At 36.7% G+C, this 22,328-nt stretch overlaps 3 protein-coding genes across 5 annotated transcripts; 2 read left to right on the top strand and 1 right to left on the bottom strand.

Annotated features, from left to right (window-relative positions):
* The first annotated feature begins 53 nt into the window (after positions 1–53).
* Positions 54–12,852, top strand: LOC131770342 (U2 snRNP-associated SURP motif-containing protein). Of its 2 annotated transcripts, XM_059086058.2 has the most exons (24): positions 54–185; positions 300–401; positions 1,319–1,433; positions 2,163–2,269; positions 2,857–2,933; positions 3,029–3,138; positions 3,380–3,459; positions 3,866–4,031; positions 4,690–4,928; positions 5,668–5,711; positions 6,676–6,780; positions 7,251–7,317; positions 7,512–7,792; positions 8,478–8,583; positions 9,071–9,127; positions 9,413–9,492; positions 9,617–9,704; positions 9,900–10,016; positions 10,371–10,563; positions 10,697–10,735; positions 11,288–11,360; positions 11,505–11,715; positions 11,827–12,033; positions 12,156–12,852. In XM_059086058.2, exons 1-24 carry the CDS (start codon positions 105–107, stop codon positions 12,411–12,413), a joined length of 3,003 nt encoding a protein of 1,000 aa, XP_058942041.1. In that variant the 5' UTR covers positions 54–104; the 3' UTR covers positions 12,414–12,852. The 2 variants fall into 2 exon arrangements, with proteins under 2 accessions (XP_058942041.1, XP_066024604.1); XM_066168507.1 differs by lacking the exon at positions 11,827–12,033.
* A 1,451-nt stretch (positions 12,853–14,303) lies between these two features.
* Positions 14,304–17,198, top strand: LOC131770148 (DM domain-containing protein mab-23-like). The gene is made up of 3 exons (XM_059085855.2): positions 14,304–14,715; positions 15,608–15,930; positions 16,258–17,198. The coding sequence occupies exons 1-3, from the start codon at positions 14,367–14,369 to the stop codon at positions 16,318–16,320; spliced, it is 735 nt and encodes a 244-aa protein (XP_058941838.1). The 5' UTR covers positions 14,304–14,366; the 3' UTR covers positions 16,321–17,198.
* A 424-nt stretch (positions 17,199–17,622) lies between these two features.
* On the bottom strand, positions 17,623–22,269 carry LOC131770585 (3'-5' ssDNA/RNA exonuclease TatD). 2 transcript variants are annotated; one of them, XM_059086308.2, is made up of 6 exons: positions 22,114–22,269; positions 21,108–21,266; positions 20,665–20,962; positions 20,092–20,401; positions 19,816–20,014; positions 17,623–19,185 (listed from the first exon to the last, which is right to left on the bottom strand). In XM_059086308.2, exons 1-6 carry the CDS (start codon positions 22,139–22,141, stop codon positions 18,857–18,859), a joined length of 1,323 nt encoding a protein of 440 aa, XP_058942291.2. In that variant the 5' UTR covers positions 22,142–22,269; the 3' UTR covers positions 17,623–18,856. The 2 variants fall into 2 exon arrangements, with proteins under 2 accessions (XP_058942291.2, XP_066024781.1); XM_066168684.1 differs by lacking the exon at positions 22,114–22,269 and adding an exon at positions 21,376–22,080.
* Positions 22,270–22,328: the final 59 nt, after the last annotated feature.

Genomic DNA, 22,328 nt, shown 5'->3' on the forward strand with positions numbered 1-22,328 from the left:
TATCTAATTATTCTTTTGTAAAGGTATTGGTTGCTTCGGTCATGCGTAGTCATCTTTTAGAACAAAGCACGTCGGGTCGATTCTCAACCACAATCCAACATGTAATGGCTGGGAAAAAATCAGAGCCTGAGAAGAATCTGCCGTGGGGTTTGACCCCAGAAGGGTTAACCCCAGGATCTATGAAGGTAAGCTGAAATTTAACATCTGTTCTCTCGTTTTACTTAGCAATTGATTTGGAATTCAAGATATCGACGTTTCATCGTCAAAGTAACGCTTTGCAATCGATGTATTCCTTGCAGACAATTTCTGAGAGCAAGTTGAAGTCCTTCTCTGTTGGAATGATGAACGCTGGACTGAAGAAACCCGCTAGATCAAAGCTAGATTCTGATGAGAAGAAAAAGGTCTCACTTAATTGTGGTTTTGTACTGTAGAATATCCAAGATCGTAAGAAAGCAGAAAAATTGTCGGTACGATTTACTAGAGATTTAAGACGCTGCAACTGAAAGCCAGATTTTGCATGTGTATTTTTTAATGGAACTTGACATTTGAAGGATGTTTTAGAAATGAAGAGGCTATGTGTAAATGTTCATATGGTGCATAGTGTAAGATTTTATGACAAGATGTTTAAGGATATATAAGAGTTTGTTGATCAGGAATGGAAAGTGAGTGATTTTTAAAAAGCCCTTGAAGGTAGCATTAGAAAGAGCTATATTGTCAACTCTGGTAATGTACGTATTTAATCGATCCAGTTGTTTTAATCTCCTTCAGGGGTAATGTTACATTTACCTGACTATTTGTTGTATTTGGTCTCTCCATGTGTTTGGTTAAAAATTTTCATGTGTTTGTTGAGCATGCTCCTGAGATGGTTGTCTTTTTGGATATTTTGCAATCCCTGTGGTGGGTAGCAAATCAAGCAAGTTGCATTTCGTGCAGCATGCATTATCAGACGTTTTCAGTTTGGTGAAGTTCACAGGAATCATACCAAAAATTCCACAGGTTTCAAGTTTGTTTTGTTCACAAGGGTTTCTGAAAAGAGGGGAGGTTATATTAGATTGAAGGAAGCTGTGAATCATGTGTTGCAAGGGGATAGAGAAAAATCCATGTCCCTTTCTCGTGTTAATGTGTTATTTGGATGCTCTGATCTTCAGCTAACTTTTTGACAAATCAGTTGACTGATAAGACCATTTATTAGCAATATTCAGGACAAGTGTCCTGCTAACTGCCTGGATTAGCAATGTTAAAATAGCTCTTGTAATAGGAAAGTTTTAATTTCAGTTCTTGAATACTTTGTCAAAGTTATAATTGTCTCTGTTTTCAGAAAGCAGAATCAGAGTGTGCTGAAGTGTTTGCAGATTTTGTTGCTTCATTTGAAGATGCTCGGGTGGCTGGGAAGACTTTTGTGCGCGGCAATACAATCAACCCAGAAACAAAAGGTAAAATTTTTTCAAAACTGATTCATGTAGCTATTATCCCAAATAAAAAGTGGACTTATTTATCTGTCATTGTCCTCTACCTAAAGATAAATTTAAAAGAGTATTTCATAGACACTTAAAGAACATTTTGATGCAAGAAGATACTTTATACTTTAATCAATAAATTTATAAAATCATAATTGTTATTTTGTGTCTAATTTTACTCCAGTTATAATATGTAATATCTAATTGGCTACGCTATAATTCATGGTACTGTTTTTCTTGTTCATGTACATGAATATACATGTTCTCTTAGTCATTTCTTTTGTTCAATCAAATTTGTTAACCCTCTAACTCCCAAGATTGGATTGGTAATTCTCTCCTCTGGCTGCTATACATTTCCTTGTGAGTTGGTTAGGAGAATTTGATGTTGGATCAATATAATATCTTATACTTGATAAGTTTGAGTTTTCTCACTACCAGTGAGATCAATATAATATCTTGTAACTTATAAGTTTGAGTATTCTCTATACCAATTTGCTGGATGACACAGTGTATATGGATGCTATAGGAAGAAGTTACAGTTAATTACTTGTGGGAGTTAAAGGGTAAAGTGAAGAATTTATCTTAATGTTTCTTTTCCTCCCACTTCGATTTTCTTCACTATTTTGTAGGTAGGAGTTGTTTGATATGTATTTTAATTGCTGAGGTTGTTCGATTTTGTTGCTGATGTTTGTGAATGTTTTACAGAGGAGACTGCTTCGGCACAGGCTGGAGCTCTATACAAGCCAATGGCAAAGATATCTGCTACTGTTATGGAAGAGAAAATCAAGACTGAATTGGTAGCTCCCAAAGTGGTGTGTATTCAGTTTTAATTTTGTGTATAGTGGTCTAGTGGCTAGCATAACCCTTTCACTCTGAAGATCTCATTAGCAATTCTCCTTACTATCTGCCATATAATTCTTGTGATGTTAGTTTGGAGAATTTGGTATTGGATTAACTAAAAATTCCCCCTAATCGCTATTTTTCTTTATTCTTATCACTTGTCTGCTTGATATTACATTGATATGGAAAAGAGAAATTCTCTCTTGGTCACTCATGGGAGTTGAAGTGTTGGTTATCTTTGGGCAAGAGACTTAGATGGATTCTCCACAGTGCATCTCTCCTCCCGCGAGTGTTAACAGTACTTTAATTGTCAGAGGAATGTTATGTACCATATTGCTTGTTGCATTATGCTACAGTACATGGAAATGTGCAGTGCAACACATAGGAAACTTATAGCACTGAATAACAAAGGCTAAAAAGTTGTGCATGTTTTTGTCCCTGTGCACATAAAAATTGTATATGCATGTCTGACCTTCCCTGTGTAGTTAACATATATCTGAGTGGTACTGTACTCTCCACTGGCAATCAAATGTTTTGCATTTTCTGTTCTTTTTTTCAGGAGTCTGTTAAGAAAAAAGGCAAAGAGAAAGAAAAGAAGAAGAGCAATTTAGAACTGTTTAAGGAAGAATTAAAAAGGTAAATAAAGTTATTGTTAAATTTATGTGGGAGTAATTGTATTTATTCTTACTGGCATGTATGCTTTTATGTTCTCTTTGTCTCTTTTTGTTCAGACAACAGAAGGAAAGGGAGATAAGGCACAAGATCAAGAAGGGTGATTTAGCTGATATTCCTAGAGAGGTCTTAGAAAATATGGCACCATCCCTTCTTGCACCTTCCAAGGGTATGGACTAATAGTTTTGGGTGATAAAGTATGTAGTCATCAAGTTTAGATCAATTCAGAAGTTAAGAAAAACAATTTCAATTTAACAGGATTGGTTCCATTTATCTTTAGTCTGTGGCTGTCATTGTGAATTTCTCCTTTATATCCAAGACAAAACATGTGACAAGGATCAGAAACAAACATTTTGCTTCCTTCATTCCCAATGAATTACAACCAGTAATTGATTTGTTTATATTTGTAGAGGAAGGTTATTCATATGGATCACATGATACGGGAGACCCCAACACAACAAATCTTTACATCGGAAACATCAATCCAGCAGTAAGTTAATTCTCCATACTTTTCTCTACACATTTCTAAGGTGATGACAGGGAGAAATTGTTTAACAATCAAGGACTTCATTAGTTAGTGATCATTTCCTTATAGTCTCTTGACCCTAATGAGTGATTCAGGGGTTTAGAGAAATTAGATGCTAATCACTCCTACTGGAGTTAAAGGGTTAAGATATGTTTTTGTGAAGCCATTTTATCATTTCTCAATCAAGACAGGCCTGATTTATATAAAAAAGCAATAATCTTATTAGCATTGTTGCTCATAAAGAGTTTTATGAAGCTTCATGAAGAACATTGTTAGAGTATGTTGCTGAAAAGATAATCCAAAACTAGAACTGGTCCTAATTTCAAAAGGTCTGTATGATTCACCCTTATGCTGTTTCTTCATTTTTTAGATGACAGAGGAGATGTTAATGCGGCTGTTTGGCAAGTATGGACCTTTGGCCAGTGTTAAAATCATGTGGCCTAGGACTGAAGAGGAGAAGGCTCGCAACAGAAATTGTGGTTTTGTTGCTTACATGAGAAGAAAGGATGGAGAAAAAGCTCTTAATGCTCTAAAAGGTTAGATTTTATCAAAAATATTTAATTTCACAGGGATTTTCTTCATCTCAGAGCTGAAGGTTTTGGGTTTAAAGCAAACATTCAAATTCTTAAAGAACATGTATTCTTGAGAACAATGTATCTTAATAATCATTTCTGATTTAAACCCACCCACCTCCCCCTCCCCCTCCCCCTCCCCCTCTCCCTCCCCCTCCCATTTCAAGCAACAGTGCACTCTATAGGGAAAGATGTTTTTTGTCCAGTCACAAGCGTGGAACAAAGAAAAAATTCTGAGTCCCCATGAGGAATGGAACCTCAGATCTTTGGATTCCGCACTTAACTGGTATTCTGTTTATATATATGAACCTCATAATGGACCTTGCTCATGGTAGAGTCTCTGTGGCTCAGTAGTAGAGCATCGAAGTGTAGAATCTGAAGGTCTGAGATTCAAGCCCAAAACTTACCACCTCTCTTATTTTATTTACTGTACTATAAGTTTCTCTGAAATTTTGTCAAGAGATAAGAGATAACTTTATTCTTTCTCGTCACTCTAATGTTTTAATGATTATTGGTTGTTACAAAAGAGCTCAATACTATGTTAACAAAGCACCCCTTTTGAAAACATTGTTGTCACTAAAAACCGTTTTTGGTTTATGATTTCTTTTACTTCTGATCACAGGGAAGGAAGTCATGTCCTATGAGATGAAACTAGGTTGGGGAAAAAGTGTTCCCCTTCCACCCCACCCAATCTATATTCCCCCAGAGATGCAAGAAGACACTACCCCACCACCCCAATCAGGGTTGCCTTTTAATGCCCAACCTGATAAAAAGAAAGATGACTACTCCAGTGCTCCTCCCCCACAGGGGGGCGCTGAGGAAGGCAAGCGCAATCTTGATGCAAATGGTTTTAATAAGGAGGTGAGCTTCAGATAATGGTTTATCCATGAATTCAGAGTTCGTATGAAGTAGCCTAGGGAATCGCAATACTTACATGTTCATAACTCCTCTGTAATTGTTTTTTTCCCATGTATGAATATTTAATGCATGATATTTCTTATTACATGTACAAAGTGGTTCTACCATTTGTAATGTGCAGTCAGTATATAAGTTTTACATATTCATTTATTAATATATAATTATTAATTATTGTATTGTTATCTCTGTCTGTGCCTTTGTGAGAATACTGTAAGTTGAATAAAAGGAAAAAGTCCTCTTTTTTTTTTTTATTCTAAACCAAAAACCATATAAAACTTTTTCTTGGGACCAACTCATCGTCAGGTTTTTTCCTGTGAGTCTTGATTTTTTCTTGTGATGTAAGAATTGTTTCTTTTGAACTATTTTCTAATTAACAAAAGTATATCTTCATGGTGTTCCTTTTTTGTGTTAAAAAAACTGCTAAATCAAGAAAAAAAATATTTTTGTGACATAGTGAACAATTCTCTTGTCTTTTCTCCACATATTTCATGTTTATTTGAAATTCTTGGGGCAAGTATTTTGAATTTATCAAAAATGGAGAGCACAGAGCATGCATGCACCCTTTAACTTACATTCCAATCAGCTGTTACAGATTCACAATTTGTATTTATGTTAACTGTAGGTTACATCTTATTAGCTGTTTTGTTTAATACTCACAAAGTCTTTGGCAATTGTCTCTTAGACCTTAGCCAATGCGGTCGTGAAAGTTGTAATCCCGACGGAAAGGTACCTTTTCTATGAAAATTCACTGTTGTTTTTTCATTCCCTTGTGGAATAATCACTGGCTACTGGTATGTTTCTTGAGTGACCTCTCCATGGCAGGCTTGATAAATATTACACATCATCCATATGATGTCTGTACATTTTTGTTGTTTTGTAGATTATTTACACCCTGTTATTTGATTTAGAAAGCCTCTGTACAGGTGTACACTGTACATCTAATACAAAGTTTTTTCTTGCTTCTTCCATTTTTGATTCCTTTTTGGCATTTTTGGTGAATTAAACAATATGTAATATGATTAAAATCTAACTGCAACCAAAAAATATAAACATTATGTTCTTTACTCTCTTTATAATCTCTGTAACACCATTATGTTCCTCAAAGTTGAGTATCACAAGTATTTTATACATGCCTACAACAATCTCTTCCAATTTCATAAATTGTATTTAACAAAGTCTTAACAGCTTTGTATATGCTTGAATGTTTGGAATTTGTTGTGTAGCACCACCTTGTCAGATCTAGAAGTAATACTTTAAGTTTAGTGGCTTGCTCAAGCCATTTTTAAGGACTTTTTTTCTTTTGTTTTGTATCATATAAACATTTATTTAGTTGAGTGGTGTTTTTGCTGGGAAGCTTTTGCTTGAGTGCTTCAAGGTTTCTGTGCCTTGTTTGCCAAAGACATTTAAAATAAGTTGCCCCATGGGAAACTATTCTTAATTCTTTAGAAAGTACTTGTAAACCATTTCCTATGTTTTCTTCATTTGTGTGTGTATTCACACAATCTGAAAAATTAGCCATATTTAATTAGCTCTACATGTAGGATGCATTCACTTCCATAGAGAAAAAAACTCGCTTTTTTTAATCAGCTTTGAGGTGAAGATGTTCATCTTACCATGTTTGATTTCACAGTGATAGTCACTAACTTTCACATGTTGTTTGTTGTTGTGGTAACCACTGTAATTCCCACAGGAACCTCCTGTGCCTCGTACACCGTATGGTTGAATTTGTCGTGCGTGAGGGACCCATGTTTGAGGCCATGATCATGAACAAGGAACTGAACAACCCAATGTACAGGTGATTTAATATTATCTTCTGAATTACAGCTCACATGTCTTGGAAATTCAGCTCAAATTATTGCAGTTTCATAATTTGTCATTGAGTATAACATCATTCCTGTTCATCCATAGTACTCATTTTTATTCCTTTTTTGTATTTTTTTGCACTTCTTTTATTGCTTTTCTGTTTTGCAAAACTGATGTTCTTTAATCATCTTGAAATTGAAGATGTGTCCACGCAAACTTGTTCTTTTGTAAACCTTCAAGATCATATTGTTAATTCTCCCCTCTGGCTGTCACATATTTCCTTATAAATTAGTTCTGAGAATTTGGTGTTAGATCAAGGTAACAACTTCTAGCTGATAATTTGGAGTATTCCCATGACCTGTTTGTGGAATAATGTAAGGATATTATAAGGAGAAGTTACATATTAATCACTTCAGGGGTTGAAAGGGTTAAATTTGTTGTTTTCTGAATCTCTGTCTGTAGGTTCTTGTTTGACAATCATTGTCCAGAACATATCTACTATCGGTGGAAGCTGTTTTCCATTCTCCAGGTTTGTTCTGGTTTGCTCTGTATAAGCAATGTTCTTGCTTGTTTATTCTTTGCATGTTCATTGGCTGCTTTTGGTATTTCCTTTTCTTTGATTGGCTGTTCCTCAACCCTCTAAGTTTTTTTTTTTTTTTGTTTTTTTTTTGTTTTTTCCAACATTCAATCACAATACTTCTTTTTGTCTCAATTCACTTACAGGGTGATTCCCCTACAAAATGGCGGACAGAAAAATTTAGAATGTTTAATAATGGCTCTTTGTGGAAACCACCTCAGTGTCATCAGTACACCATGAGTGCAGCAGCTTTTAATGCCAATAAACAACCTGTGCCTCAAGTAGAAACACCCATTGCACCATCAACGTCACAGACATCAACAACTGCACCATCATCATCACATAGCTCAAGTAGCAGTCACAGCAGTAGTCATACTGCATCAGTATCCACAACACCAAGTAGTAGGAAGTGTTCTCTATCCAACAGGTAAGATCTCTGCCCATCTGACAGTATAAGGCCTAGGATCATGGAAAACTTTATTTTATCTCCTTATACAAAAGAGAAGCAGTGCCAAGTGCTTTGTTTGTAGCTGTTGCTATGTGTGGGAGAATTAAATAGTTTCCTCAAAACTGTGGATCACGATTCTTGTAAAGTTCTTTGAGTGTCTCGATCCTTGATATCTGATTCTTGAGTCTCAATACACAATTCTTGATGGTTTTAAATATAGAGTTTTAAGTTGAGCCTGTCAACCTACTTTGAGTAGAACTGTACACCTCATGGGGCATATATTTGATTTTTAGCATATGGATGTTGCATTTATCAGTGGCGTTTTGTCTTTTGAAGTAATATTTTTCAATCTCTGACAACAATCATGATTAATCAATTGTTTATGTTTCACAAAACTGAGACGTGTATACAGATGCAATGCCTGGCTCTTTTGATGACACAGAATAAGATTTTCTGGCACATGTGTACAACAAGGACAGAGTAGACAATTAAGTTGCGTTATACTTGTAATTTTTTCTGGTAATCTTGAAATAAGGGATACATCAATAGAGAAGTGACAGGGGAGGGGTAGGGCAAAAGCAAAAGAGTTTTGGTTTGAAAAATGTGGTGAATTTGTTTTGGTATAAAGTAGAAATCTATTTTTGGGAAAATTTTGTGGTTGCAGGCAGCGCGACAGGTTGGAAGACATGCTGAGGGATTTAACACCAGAAAGGATAAAAATTTCCAGATGTATGGTGTTTTGTGTTGATCATGCAGACTGTGCAGAGGAGGTAAATTAGAAATTATGCTATGGTTTTTCTCTCATGATTGATCGAAATAGGCATCAGCTGTTTAAAAGAGTGTGAAATATTATTTTGTCTATATCCACAATCTGTCTTTGTGTATTATTTAAAAGAGAAAAAATGACAAATAAGTAAGTTGTTGTTTCAAGTGAGTTTTTGGAAAGAATGATTCAGAACTATCTAAAGTTTTTCCTTTTTTCTTGGCACATCACCAAATTCCTTACGTTAAGGAAAATACTAACTTTCCTATTTTGTCGAAAGGCTTAGGGTTTTAGGGTTAGGGTTAGTAACAATAGTAACAATAGCAACCCATTGTAGTCTAATTTTGACAAGAGAATGACCAAATACTTGTAATTACTGGAAATAATAAATTATGCCCAGTAAATTGATGCTCTAATTTGGTCCTAACTATATTTTACATTTTTTTTTTCACATATGCAAAGTTTTATTAAGTCTCTTTACTCTGTTCACTCAGGTTGTTGAATGCATTGCTGAGTCACTGTCAATTTTGCAGACCCCTCTGCCAGTTAAGGTAAGTAGAATGCCAACATTTCCACTATGTAGGGTGAATTGGATGTGTGTGTTCCACGAGAGAGGAGAAAATGGTTGTCCCAAGAAGAAGAGACAATTTTAAACTATGAAGATCTTATTGTGAGCTCAAGTCCCACGTAGAATTTACCATCAGTTACTTGAGAAGGGAATAACTTTACTTTAGAGAGGAGTAACAAGCCTACTTGTGTTTGACTTCAAAGTCTTCATCCATTCCAGTTTTCTTCATCATTTTTGTGCTGAATCTGAGTGACTTTTGCCTCTGTAGGTCGCAAGGCTGTACCTGGTGTCAGACATTCTGCACAACTGCTCTGTCAAAGTACCAAATGTGTCCTATTACAGAAAAGGGTAAGGAACCTTGTTCATCTTCTCTGTAGGAACATAAATGTCCTTCTCCCGTGTATTAAAAAGAAAGATTAAATTTTGATCGCAAATGTACTTTAGAATGAGATATTTACAATTTCCTTTTCAGATTTCAGACTCTCCTCCCAGACATATTTGGTCACTTAAGTGTCTCTTTCAAAGCTATAAATGCTCGTATGAAAGCAGAAAACTTCAAGGTGAGTTTACATGAATTATGTTTTTACAACCCTTCAGTCTTTTCCTTTGAAACCCTAAATCAGGCAAGTAATAAAACGCCATAGAGAACTAAGAAAGCTTGCCTTGTACAGTTAGACTGGCATGTTGTTTGGTATGATCATTGACCAGTGGACGACATGGAAAAAAATAAAAATTTATATTATTTTTATTTTCAGAAACAAGTTCTTCGCTGTCTTGCAGCGTGGATGGACTGGGCTGTGTATACTCCCGATTTTTTGTTTGATTTGGAGAACGTGTTTTTGGGTAACAACGAAAGACCGAGTCAACCAGAGGTAAACTTTGTACAAACCTTACACAAGTCTGCTGACATTCATTCCTTAGGTTTTTACATTTTTGGTAATTAAATTGTCTAAGATTCCGAACGAGAGGTCTGGGTCCAAGCTCCGTGAGAATCAATTTACACCTTCACAGTACGCATACTCTCCATAATGTTCTCCGTATATTTGCTTTGGTACCATCTGGGAGAATTTGTGTAACAATCAAGAGCTTAATTGGAAATCATTTCCTTGTTCCCTTGACCTTAATTGTTTGATTCAGGGATGACACTGAGAGTAGAAAATTGATGCAATTCACTTAGTGATAAAGAGTCCACCTTTTGTCATTTATTGATGTTTGTTCTACTCCAGGCTACCGAAGAGGCTTTTACTGAAAGCAAGGCCGATCTGGACGGAAAACCACTCGACATTGACGGTCTGCCCATCAAGTCAAGTGACGTGGATGGCGTCCCAATCAGATCAAGCGATATGGATGGCTTCCCGATTAAACAGACCGATATCGACGGAGTTCCTCTATCCAGTGATGATATTGACGGAAAGCCGAGTAAGTGGATTATTAAATGTTTCACTTCCAAGATCTCGCTAGTAATTCTCCTTACTGGCTGTTATACAATTCTTATATTGTTACTTCGGAGAATTTGTTAAAAACACGTGACCTCTTTTTTTCCTTACCTCAGTGGACGGCAAAAAGAGTTCCGACAAGTCGCGAGATAAAGGTCAGGATTTCACGAGATTTTTGTACTTTTTCCTGCGTTTCCATGTTTCTTCTTCATTATTAAAAATAATTAATATAATGTTCACCTTTAGCTTCAAAGCGATTTTGACAAGTTGTTGTCAGTTGTCTAGGCTACCAGTGTTCATATTAGATTAAAGACAGTTTATATTGTTTCGGCAAAATTGTATTTAGTGATTTAAACGAGTAGTAGTGAGCTGGCAGTAATAATAATGGTAATGATGATGATGATAATAATAATAATAATAATAATAATAATGATAATGATGATGATGATAACGATGATGACAATGATGATAATAATAATAATAATAATAATAATAATAATAATAATAATTAATGCATTTTTTGCACGGTTAAGTTGATAGACTTGCTGATTTGGACAATCCCTACCAGAGAAACTCTTCTCTAAAGAAGTCTGCCTGACCATTTTCCGTCGGTTTATAGTTATATTTCCTTTTTGACTCATTCTCTGATGCACAGGGACTCCCTTACAATCCCATTCTCATTTTTCTGTATCATTTATTTCTTTCAGATGTTCCTCACGTTGCGTCAAAATGGGATCGACCTGAATGGGAGACGGTTGAAGAGCGGGAGCCTTTACCAGAGTGAGTAATATGCACACGAGGGATGAGGTTCCAAATCATATTCTTTTCATAGGAAAGGTCTTATGTATTTTGGCGCAAAAAAAGCCAGCCTCGCTTTCAAATTGATAAGATTTAATTAAGGACTTTCATGATACGTTCGTTTAGACCCGCCATCAAAGACGATTCTCCGAAAAGACCCGAGGAGCCTTCAGCTGCCTCCGCAGAGACCCCTCGAGTAGCGGAAATTGACGAAAGCAGACGGAAAAAGCTTCGGGAAATCGAACTCAAAGTTGCAACGTATGCCCAGAAACTGGAAGCAAAAGGAGCGAGCGACATCGCTCAACAGTGTGATGTGTTCAGGGCCAAGTTACTGGAAGTGAGTGATGCCCTCATATAGCAAACAACTCTACCCACTTCATCACATTTTTTCTCTCTTCTTGGCAATTTTAGATTTCAACCTCAGTCTCTTACTACTTCTATTTATTAGGCTATTGAACCAAAAGAAGTAAAAGATAAGAAGAAGAAAGGAAGCAGCCACACAAATTCACCATCCGACTCTCGCCGGAAGAAGTCTCGGAGTCGATCTAAGTCCCCTTCTGCCAAAAAGCGAACTCGGCGGTCCCAGTCCTCTGAGAGTCGTTCGACCTCGAGATCTCCCGAGAGGAGCGGATCGCCCTTGACTACCTCGCTACAGGTTCTGATACTTTGGCGTGAAGATTCTTGAAAAAAAATTTCAGTGGATTTTGAAACGAACATTGACCCGCCAGCCTTGTTTATTGAACACCCGCCTAATAATTTCTTTTTTTCTGTTCTTAGTCTTTGAAGCATTACGAGTCACGCACACCTTCGCCTTCGAATTCCAAACGGTCAAGATCGCGATCCCGCAGCCGGAGCTCATCCCGCGGGCGAGCAAGGTCCCGATCCCGAAGTCGCTCTCCCGGCAGCAAGCAGAGGCGTAAACGTTCCAGGTCACGAAGTGGCTCACCTTCTAAGAGAAACTCGTCCCGAAAGAAGCGATCGAGATCCCGCTCAAGATCACCTTCCAGAAAAAAGAGCAAAAAGAAGAAGAAATGAATCCAAAAGAGGAGAAAGAAAAAAGAAGCGACTTTTTTTACCCTATACTGTACTCTATTGAAAGATAACTCTATTGTGACGCGTGACAAGTCGAAGCCTGTATGGGTTGCGCACAAGGGGAAGGAAGGGTAAAGTTATTTCACGCATGAAGTGCGATCTTTGCCATCTCTCATGGACAAAGTTTGTTCTTTAAGTAATTTTCATTCTTTCTCTTCATTTTTACGATGACCATGCGAGGCACGCTCGTCGTCAACAGTTTACCTGTCCGAGAAAACACCCGATATGACACGGCGGGGAAAGACGCCATATCACTAAAGTGACCACTTTTTGTTCTTTTCTACAAATTGTTTTGCATCTCGGAACGACTTGATTTATGCACGGAACTTGTTTCAAGGATTTACTTGCAGTCTTCCAAATAAAATTATTATTGTAAAAGAAAGTGCGTTTGATTTTTTCCCCAGTGTCAGTATTGTCACACAGATCGGGCTGTTTTCTTCCAGAGGAGCGGGCCGAAGTGGCATACAGATACAACCCGGTTTAGCATCACAATGTGAACAGATGGTTCTCTTTATTTTTTGGGGCTCAGAGAATAGACTATAGGTGCAGAGACTTGATGATTTCTTGAGAACCATCACTGTCAACAGAGACAGCATTAAATTGTTTCTAATTCCCCACGGGTCAGTCTCAACAACTGGCAACGTTTTTCAGCAATTGAAGAACGTAGTCATAGTGCTTGGCGTGCACTCTATGTTTACTACCCAAAGGTGGAAACAGCTAGAGGAGTTTAGAATGATACACCTTTGGAAAACATTACTTTACTATCTTTTTGTAACGTTTTTCCTGAGTTGAAAGGTCAGTCAGAAAGTATAGTGTTATCGCAATCGCTAAGGTGCAGGCTTCGCTGGGTTGAAAACAAATTGCAGGGGAAAGGAACGCTGGCTAACTTTTTTCCCGCTCGAAAAAATGTAATACCTACCTGAATTTTTTATCACCGTATGAAAAAAAAACGACAGAAAAACGACAGGTAAAGGTGAACCAGTAACTGTCTGTGACGTCATTAGTGTCTACGCCTTCTAACCTGCCTTGTTGATCTAAAGAGGTTTGAAGCGAATTAGTTAAAATTATGTAGAAATTTTCGAAGATTTGCCACGAAAAGTGATAGAGCTGCTGAGAACTTTCTGAAAAACTCAATTTCAATGAAACTTATCGAGGTAGCCGACTACTCAAAGGTGTAAATAAAAATGTTGTTTATGGAAATTATTTTAAAAAAATTTTTAAGTCGTTCCATTACGATCATAGTTTAGGTAACTCCGTCAAATATTATATTTATAAGGTTAAAACAACGATCCCTGAGCGAAAACCATCTCGCTTGCAAACTTAATTTAATTGTTTTGCAGTCTCAATTCTGCCGATCTTGTGGTAACAGACACGAGTCTTATCTGTCTAAGTACGTTTTTGGCGTAAGGTGCTATCACCGGAAACTTTTCTCGGTCAGTTCAAAAGGTATAGAACTTTCCCTTTAAAGAATCGTGTTTGTGTAATGGTTGAGCTCATGAACGCATCTACTTACACAACGAGCAATTTAAGAAAAACATCAATTTGTACCCTGCACCACAAGCAGTGAAAGGGCTTCCTTTCACCAAATAAGGAGTTGTTTACCAAAAGAGATCAACTGAATAAAATTTTTATTAAAAATAATTAGAAATAGAAAACGTTAAGTATTATGTGCCTTCATGTTGCTGATGGAATCTTTAACACTGACCTCAGAGGTCTAAAGTTCGTCCAATTTTGGAGTACTTCTGGGAACCTTCAGGTCGAAACAACCGCTGCAAACTGTCAATCAAATTTTGAAAGTGCTATTTCAAAGCTTTGTCTCGTGGTTCTGTTCATTCCTCCTACAAGATTCGTCGGTGTGATATTTCTTCTCTGCACTAACTGTAAGTGGCCAATATCATGCTCTCCAAATCCTCCTGTTCAGACAAAGGATCGGATTCAAGGCAGAAGCCCAAATGCACGCGCTGTCGTAACCACGGTATATACCCCGTACCTTTGAAGGGCCATAGAAATGTATGCCCCTACAAGATGTGCAACTGCAAGCATTGTATTTTAATTTTGGAGAGACGCTTGGTTTCGATGAAACCGGAAAGTCAAACAGAGGGAGTCAGAGAGAAATCGTCCAAGAAGAAAAAAACTGCAAAGAAAACTAAACAGGCAGATGTTGCCGAGAAAAAAAACATGAAGGAACCCTTTATTGAACCTGCCAAAGCGGATGCCCACCTCACTTCGCTCTCACAAGGAAATGGTTCGTTATTTACAGTTGATATGTGTTGGTAATGAGTTAAGTTACTTTGGAGTTCTTTCCTTATAAATCATGCTCCAAAAAAAATTGAAAATAAGGTACTGACTAGCAAAAGTACAGGTTAAGTGTAAACATCCTGCTGAAAAGAAAACAGCATTTACACGATGCGACATGGACAATATAATTGAAGAGAAAAATGCGTTTGCTTATCCATTCCCTTTCAAAAAAAGGTATTCATTAATTGCTGGTCATCAGCTCAAATCAAATTGTTAATCGATCCAAATCACTCATTAAAACGTGCGATCTAAATCAAATGTTAACAATAAAATATTCGCATCGCAAACAAGAGTAACGATTTATGAATGGTCTTTGCTTTGTGCTCTATGAACTTTCGACCGTTCGTTATCATTATCCAGTGTGGGCACGTACTGAGGCCGAGCTGTCTGGACACTGACAAAAACTCTCCAATGCAGATAAAAATCATTCGTATTTTGTCTCTTTTCTCAAGTTCACAGTAAAAAAAAAGAAACAAACTAACTAAACTTAGCAGAATGACGAACATTAATTTCAATTCACTTTAATTTTTAATGAGATTTTGACGAGACTTTTGGCTGCTAGGAATGATATGTCGCTAACAAGCTGAAAACAACACCGCCAACAGTTGCAGTTAATTTTATAACATGGTAAATAAAAAAGGGAAAAAAAAGAAAGAAGAGACACAGAGAAAGCTTTGCGACAAGCGGCTGGCAATCGACTTCAGACTTTACATAGACTGAAGAATTTCAAAAGAAATAGGGTGAATCTGAGTCGTAGACACGTGGTGATCAACTGATTCATTACCCTTGTTAGACTTCGGTTGTTAACATAGATGGTGTTTCTTTTTAATCATTCTCAGGATATGATCCAACCTCCACAGTGAGCTATCTGCCGAAAACAATAAACACGGGAGGGGTTTTGGATACCAAACGGAGTTCTCCTGGCTTACCAAAAGAGCAGTCAAGACATTTCCCTGAATGCACAAACCTGTCTAATCCACCCCTTCCTTACTTTGGTTACCTACACTGCTCCCCACGGATGCAGAATTTGAGTCCTGGTGCCCCACCTAACGTCACCATCAATCCCCAGGGGTTTCACAGAATGGTGATCCCAGAGCAGCCAAAGTGGTACTTGGGTTATCCACCAATGGATTCTCCTAACTACATTGCACCTTACTCTCAGGTAATACTTACCTTTTAACACCTAGCAGTGACTAGCCGCATATTTATCTTGCAGAATGAATGCCAAATCAAACATTTTAGGTCATGAGAATTAAAGAAATGATCGGTAACTAACGGATCTATTAACTATGAAGCACATTCTAACTGTCAGTACAAAAGGTAATGTATAGAGAACAGTAAGGAGAATATGCATATTGATGTTAAGCCGTAAGGTACCAAGAGCAACTGATAAAAGGGTTACAACACAAAAAAAGATGACAGTTTTATCTAAATCTAAAGCCTAAGTTAGTGAAGGGTCTTTTACTAATTTAATTGATTTGTTTTGTAGGGTTTTGCTTATAACCCATCAGCACCGAATTTGAACCCTCAGCGATCCCAAGAGCCTTTTTAGAAAATAACTGGTGACCACTAAACCACGTGGCTAGAGCAGAAGGCAACGTTTCTAAGATTGCCTCTGACGGATTCTCACTTTAAGAACTGAACATCAAGGTTAATGAGAAGTTAGACCTTTTGTTTTCCCCACTAGATGTACCCCTGTGTTTCAAAGTTTTCATTGGTGTTTTGAGAACTTCAAACCTAATTATTGTGCATTTGTCAAGAGATATGTAAGAAAAATTTTACTGATCTTAAGTGAAAATTAAAGTTAACTTCTTGTGTTTAATGGAAGAAAATAAGAGATGTATTTTCAACATTTAACTGCCAGTGTTGGTACTGGCATGTACAACATTTCTGTTACAGTTTTGAAGAAGTTATTTAAGCCAATTCAAATTCACACTATAATGCCAAACACAAATTTAAAAAAAAATGACCAAACATTGGAAACAGGTAAGAGTTCACAAACATCTTTTAGCTAACGAGTTTTATCTTTTGAAAAGACAAACTAAAGATGGTTTAAAACCTTAATTTAAAGTTGCTCTTCTGTATAGCATTCTATCCACACTTTGACTCCCAAGAGTGACTTGCATCTTATTTTCCCTTTCAATGTCATCCCTGAATCAATCATTAACACCAGAATAAAGGAAATAATCACCAACTAAAGATGCTTTTGATTGTTAAACAAAGTCTCCTCATCAACACCCTAGATAACATATGGGAACAGTATGGAGAATCTGCAGACTGATGTTAGGATGTAAAAGGTTACCACATGGATATGGAGAAGGCTTTGTTGATGTATCTTTTGTCCAATCCATCTTAAGAAAGTTAGAATTTTAAGCAGCCATGTTTAGACCCTTTTGTTGTATGCTGTAATTAATTTGCATTTTTGATGAAATAAACACCTACTATAAAGGAAATTGAGATCATTCCTGAGTAAAGACACACTATGGAATCTTCCACCACTTCAAATTCCAAAGGGGCATTTTATTTTTTAGGGAACACTCAATGTTTCTAATATAGGGATGCTTTGGATCTTCTCTTTGCAATATCAGACATAATTTAAAAATTTCAGTTTCATCCAAATGTCCTAACTAAAAAAAAATTTTCACTGAAAAAAACTAGAGATTCAGTTTTCCACTATATTCAAAAGGAGGGGAGATAAATCATGGAGCAAACAACTCTAACAGTAGGCACAGAAAAAAACAAAAACCCTCAAAAGCATACAAATCTGTTGAGAAAAATTACACCATGTTGCTTATCTACAAAATTCAACTCTCACTATAAATATCAACAATGTTTAATACCTGTGATAAAAATAATTATTTCACATTTTTTTTTAACAAAGCAACTTACTTTGCAGTAACCAGAGGTAACAAGAGTAACAATTCAGCCTCTTTGGATTCACATGCCACTGACAATAATAGAGATAATAGATTAAGTAAGCCAAGATTTAAAACCAACACCAAAGTTTAATGGTTGCTTTCTTTTCATATTTAACAAAAACACCCTTTGTATGGATGCTACTTAAATATCTGCTTGGATGGAATACACAGTACATTAGCAAACACAACTGTCTGTAGAAAAAAGCAAAATCCTGACACCTTAAGAAGTATTCTAGCTCTACAAGACTGAAAAGATGGTTAACTGCATTCTGTAGATGGTGCTTTTTCTTTCTTTTCAACTTTTTAACTTTTGTAAATAAACAAAACATTATATTAAACATCTTTGAAACATTGTTATCTATAGTTTTCAGTTAACTTTTGAATATACTCTTCAATTGTACTTTTTAACTCTGTCAAAATTGTAACTGTTTATATTTAACCTATTGATGGGTCAAAATATTCCTTAGCTTGGCTATAAATGAGGATAAATTTAAAATGTGTTGCAATAATCATTGAGACCCTGCATTAACCCTGTGACTCCCATGAGTGACCAAGACAGAATTTCTCCTTAAATTATCATTACAATATCAATCAGATAAGTGATGAGAATAAAGAAAAATATAACTTTATGGATAATTGGTTGATCCAATACTAAATTCTCTGAACATAAAAATTGTATGGTTGACAGTAAGGAGAAATACAAATTTAATCAGGGAGTTAAAGGGTTAATTCTATTGCACAATAATCAGTCAGCATAACTCCTGACTTCGTCTTGCATTTTCGCTTTACTCTGTCAAAAATGACCTGGTAAAGTAACAGATTACTAATCTTTCAAATACTTCCTTTCCACTTCCATGTCTGATTGGATTTTTTAGACAACAAATGGCATTTTTAAGACAAAAAAAATATTAAGTTGGGGGAATTGTAAAGCAGGTACCACCAGTGAAAACTTCTCTGAAGGTCTGGCAGCAGGTTTAGCATGAATAATGACTTAATTCTGCTTTAATTAAGAAGGGAAGAGCCTTTACTACCAATACTTCCTGCATAGATAATAACCAACTGTCTAAGCATGACTACATGTATCATAATGTTCATTCTGAAAGAGATAGATAAATGTTATATACTTAGACTAAGTGCAGTAGTTTTTATCATCTTTGTACAATGCAGCATTTATTCAGACCCCATGGCAGTGGGTGCAGGTTGTGTGGTAGGAACAGGTAACTTCAGGTCAAAAACCCGCCTTGCATTTTCAGTTGATGCTCGTGCTACCTCTTCAGCATCAACCCCAAGACATTTTGCAACAGTGTGGGCCACAATAGGAAGAGTACAAGGCTCATTCCGTCCTGGCTGACACCTTTTAAGAAGTGATTTGCATACATCGTCCAACTCCTTCTCAGGAGCATTTGGAATCATATAAGGAGCATCACTTTCGAGGAGAATCCTGTCTAGTGGTAAAACACCTTCTTTAAGAGCATCTCTTAATGCTTTGCCTGGACTGTCTGCAACCATGGAAAAAGTTTTTAGTTATTCCTTTTTGGGTGGGTAAACTAAAGATCTTTGTTTACTTTTTCTCCTGTTTTTAGCCAAAAGCAAAAGAAAATTATTACCATGGGATTATTGCAAGTATATAATGTTATATTCTCAGGGTAAGACAACTAATAATGTCATCATATCGCAAAAATTAAAAGAAGTTAAAGTATTGAAGAAAATGACCCTATAAGAAACAAAAATATATAAGTTTTTCTTTTTTCTCTTTTTTTTCAAGAAGGTGAGGAGATTTGAAGTATCAGATAATCAAATTCACAAGGGTTAACTCTCACAAGTAAGGATTTACTGGAAGGAGGCATGGTGGCCTAATGGTTAACTCCAGGTCTAAGGGTTTGGGTTCTTAACTGAGCCAGGTCATTTTGCTGAGTTCTTTGGTAAGACACATCACTCTCACAACACCTCTCTCTATGCAATAATGTAAATAGATGCTTGAAAAAGCCTTCGCCCAAAGGGAGTAACAAAACTGCTGGTTGCTTCATTTCATGGAGACTAAGATAAGCTCCCTTGTGGGCCATTCAGCTCAGGTATAGACTTTCGGATAAACTAGTCAGTGCCCTCAAAAGAAACTCAGTTCAACTAACCTTTGCAAATAAAGCCACAAATTCCAATGTAAAATCCCATGGCAACATAGGCACTCATTTCAGAGACACTACCAGTGAAACAGTGAATCACAATTGAAGGCAACCTGCCACTGAAGTGACTCAACACCTCAATAAACTTCTGGTGCGATGCCCGCTCATGCGCTAAGAGAGGTTTCTGAACCTCACAAGCAATTTCAACCTGTTGTGTTATCAAAAAGAAATCGTTATTGCTGGTTTTGTCAACAATTTCAATGAACTAAATACCCAAGGGCTTACCTGTTTTGTAAATGCTTCAACTTGTGCCTTTTCATCTGAATAATTTCTATGGAAGTCCAAACCAACCTCACCAATAGCAACGACTACCGGGTCTTTTGCCAATTCTTTAATCTCCCTGGCTGTTTTTTCATTCCATTCTTTTGTTGTGAAATGAGGGTGTACACCGACAGATGCATATAAGACATGAGGATGTGCCTTAGCATGAAGAACAGCTGACTGACTCATCTGTAAAGTGTTCCCTGTTAAAATCATTTTTTTTATTCCCACTAAATCTGCTTGTTCTATGACATTTCGTATATCTCTTGAAAATCTGCAGTGAAAATGCAAAATAACAGTCAAGTTGATTTTAAAACATAGCTTACATAAAACTTTAAATCCTTAAAAAATAGAATGAAAACTACTTCAACAAAGAAGTTATTATTTTGTTACTAAGTGATTTTCTGTGTTTTAATTTTTTTCTGGCAGAGAATGTCAAATGATTCGAAAAAGTTCATCTTTGGTCTGAAAACTGAACACTTGCGATTTACCTCAGGACTGCCTGGCCATATAACAAAGTTAGTTAGTTTGACTTACGCCTTGTTTGGCAGATTGACACCAACATCAATAAGCTGTAAAATTTTATCTTCTGGAACAGTCACTATTTCATTTGGCCCTTGAGGAAATTGCCTGTTCCGTCGACCCTTCATGTTATTACTATACTGGTTCATTCCATAGGGATAGTTAGCCAGTTGTGGAATTGGCATTACATATGAAGATGGAAACATTGAAGGAATAGAGACTTTGCTCCTGCGACCTCCCATTTGAGTATTAGCTGGTTCAACTTTGATGAATCTGTCATAAAGTTTTGTTCCATTCAGCTGAAGTAAGTGACCTGGAATACAATAAAGCCTCAAAGTTTTATCAAGTTTGCAAGCAAGGTGATAGCACAGTTCAAGTTCTGTGTACTGTATTAAGTACCATTTTACCACTTGGCTTGTGAACAGACTTAACCTCTCACTATTACACTCAAAACTTACTTGCCAGTTGCTCTGGTACATTAATGAATCCAAACCCATGAGACATTCCTGGACGTTCCACAGATAATTCAATCCATGAATTTGATCTCAAGTAAGGCGTGCTGTCTAAACCAAAGTGATGGCGGAGGTCATCTTTAGTCACTTTCAAAGAGAGATTGCCTACAAATTAAACAAAATATGGATAATAACAAGGAAAAGACAACAACAGACACTTGCAATGCAAAGCTCAAATAGAATACCAAGGGTATTTTGAAAATATTTTGTGTACCTGTCTGCTGATTTGATTCAAAGGCATGCTATTTCCAAATTTAAATTCTTGAAATGGAATGGAATGAGAAATTAGCCTGTAGGCATGTGTTAACACTGGATGTGAGTTTTTTAAATCCATTTTAAATCTGACTTCAGGGTGAAAACATTAATGTTGTGATGTGGAATGCTGAAGCCATTGCCTTTTTGTGAGGTAAGAAGTCAACTTAATCTTCAAGTAACGTGAATATCACGTATTGAAGTGCTGTGCATGAGCGCACGTAAAGAGGGGTTTGCACATATATGGAGTGTTGTATGCAGTTTCATGTTTCACTGCGAGCTAAAGAGAAATTAACATGCTAGGGGCCAAGATTGCAATCCTCTCTGTGTTTTTTTAATAAACCTATGGACTTTTCATGCCGTTAAAAACGCTTTCTGTGGCATCTTAGAGTGCTTGCAGCTGTTTTAAATTCATGGAGTGATTTCCAGGCTTATCTGTCTCAATTAATTTCGAAACTGTGACAAACACGGCAACAAAGCTAAATAATTCGAAGGAGATTTCGCAGCCACATAATTGCGCGAAAATCATGAATGCGACTTCTCAAACATAATAAAGCCGTTCGTTTAAAAGCAAGACGGGTGGGAGCTGAGAACAAACCACGTGAACGCTTGTCACAACAAACAACCTCGTTCCAAGCTGAACAGGCTCTGTTATGCCAATATATTTAGTTCCAGTTTACGGACAGTTGCCTCCACTTACCTATGTAAAATCGTCTATTTGTTGACATTTTTGTAGAATAGAAGAAAAGGAGTTTTCCAAGAAGGGATGTGGTTCACCAGAGGGTTTTTCTGCAAGATTCTGGCGAAGGTTGAGCATGCGGAAAAGTCACATGTAGTGGCAGCGTGTAGAGCAGCCAGCGGCGCGTGTGCCTACAGGAAGTTGGCGGGAAAATGACGTAAAAAAACTGGAGTCCA

Source organism: Pocillopora verrucosa, chromosome 6 (genome assembly GCF_036669915.1).
Source record: "Pocillopora verrucosa isolate sample1 chromosome 6, ASM3666991v2, whole genome shotgun sequence".
Lineage (NCBI taxonomy): Eukaryota > Metazoa > Cnidaria > Anthozoa > Scleractinia > Pocilloporidae > Pocillopora > Pocillopora verrucosa.

Excerpts from the sequence above, each read along its gene's own strand:
- LOC131770342 (XM_059086058.2), top strand. The coding sequence starts at position 105 with ATGGCTGGGAAAAAATCAGAGCCTGAGAAGAATCTGCCGTGGGGTTTG. Across the intron at positions 3,460-3,865 it reads TCGGAAACATCAATCCAGCA|ATGACAGAGGAGATGTTAAT; the intron begins GTAAGTTAATTC and ends TTCATTTTTTAG. Across the intron at positions 7,793-8,477 it reads AAGTGTTCTCTATCCAACAG|GCAGCGCGACAGGTTGGAAG; the intron begins GTAAGATCTCTG and ends TTGTGGTTGCAG.
- LOC131770148 (XM_059085855.2), top strand. The coding sequence starts at position 14,367 with ATGCTCTCCAAATCCTCCTGTTCAGACAAAGGATCGGATTCAAGGCAG. Across the intron at positions 14,716-15,607 it reads TTCGCTCTCACAAGGAAATG|GATATGATCCAACCTCCACA; the intron begins GTTCGTTATTTA and ends AATCATTCTCAG. Across the intron at positions 15,931-16,257 it reads ACATTGCACCTTACTCTCAG|GGTTTTGCTTATAACCCATC; the intron begins GTAATACTTACC and ends TTTGTTTTGTAG.
- LOC131770585 (XM_059086308.2), bottom strand. The coding sequence starts at position 22,141 with ATGTCAACAAATAGACGATTTTACATAG. Across the intron at positions 20,963-21,107 it reads TGTACCAGAGCAACTGGCAA|GTCACTTACTTCAGCTGAAT; the intron begins GTAAGTTTTGAG and ends ATTGTATTCCAG. Across the intron at positions 20,402-20,664 it reads GTCAATCTGCCAAACAAGGC|ATTTTCAAGAGATATACGAA; the intron begins GTAAGTCAAACT and ends TTTTCACTGCAG.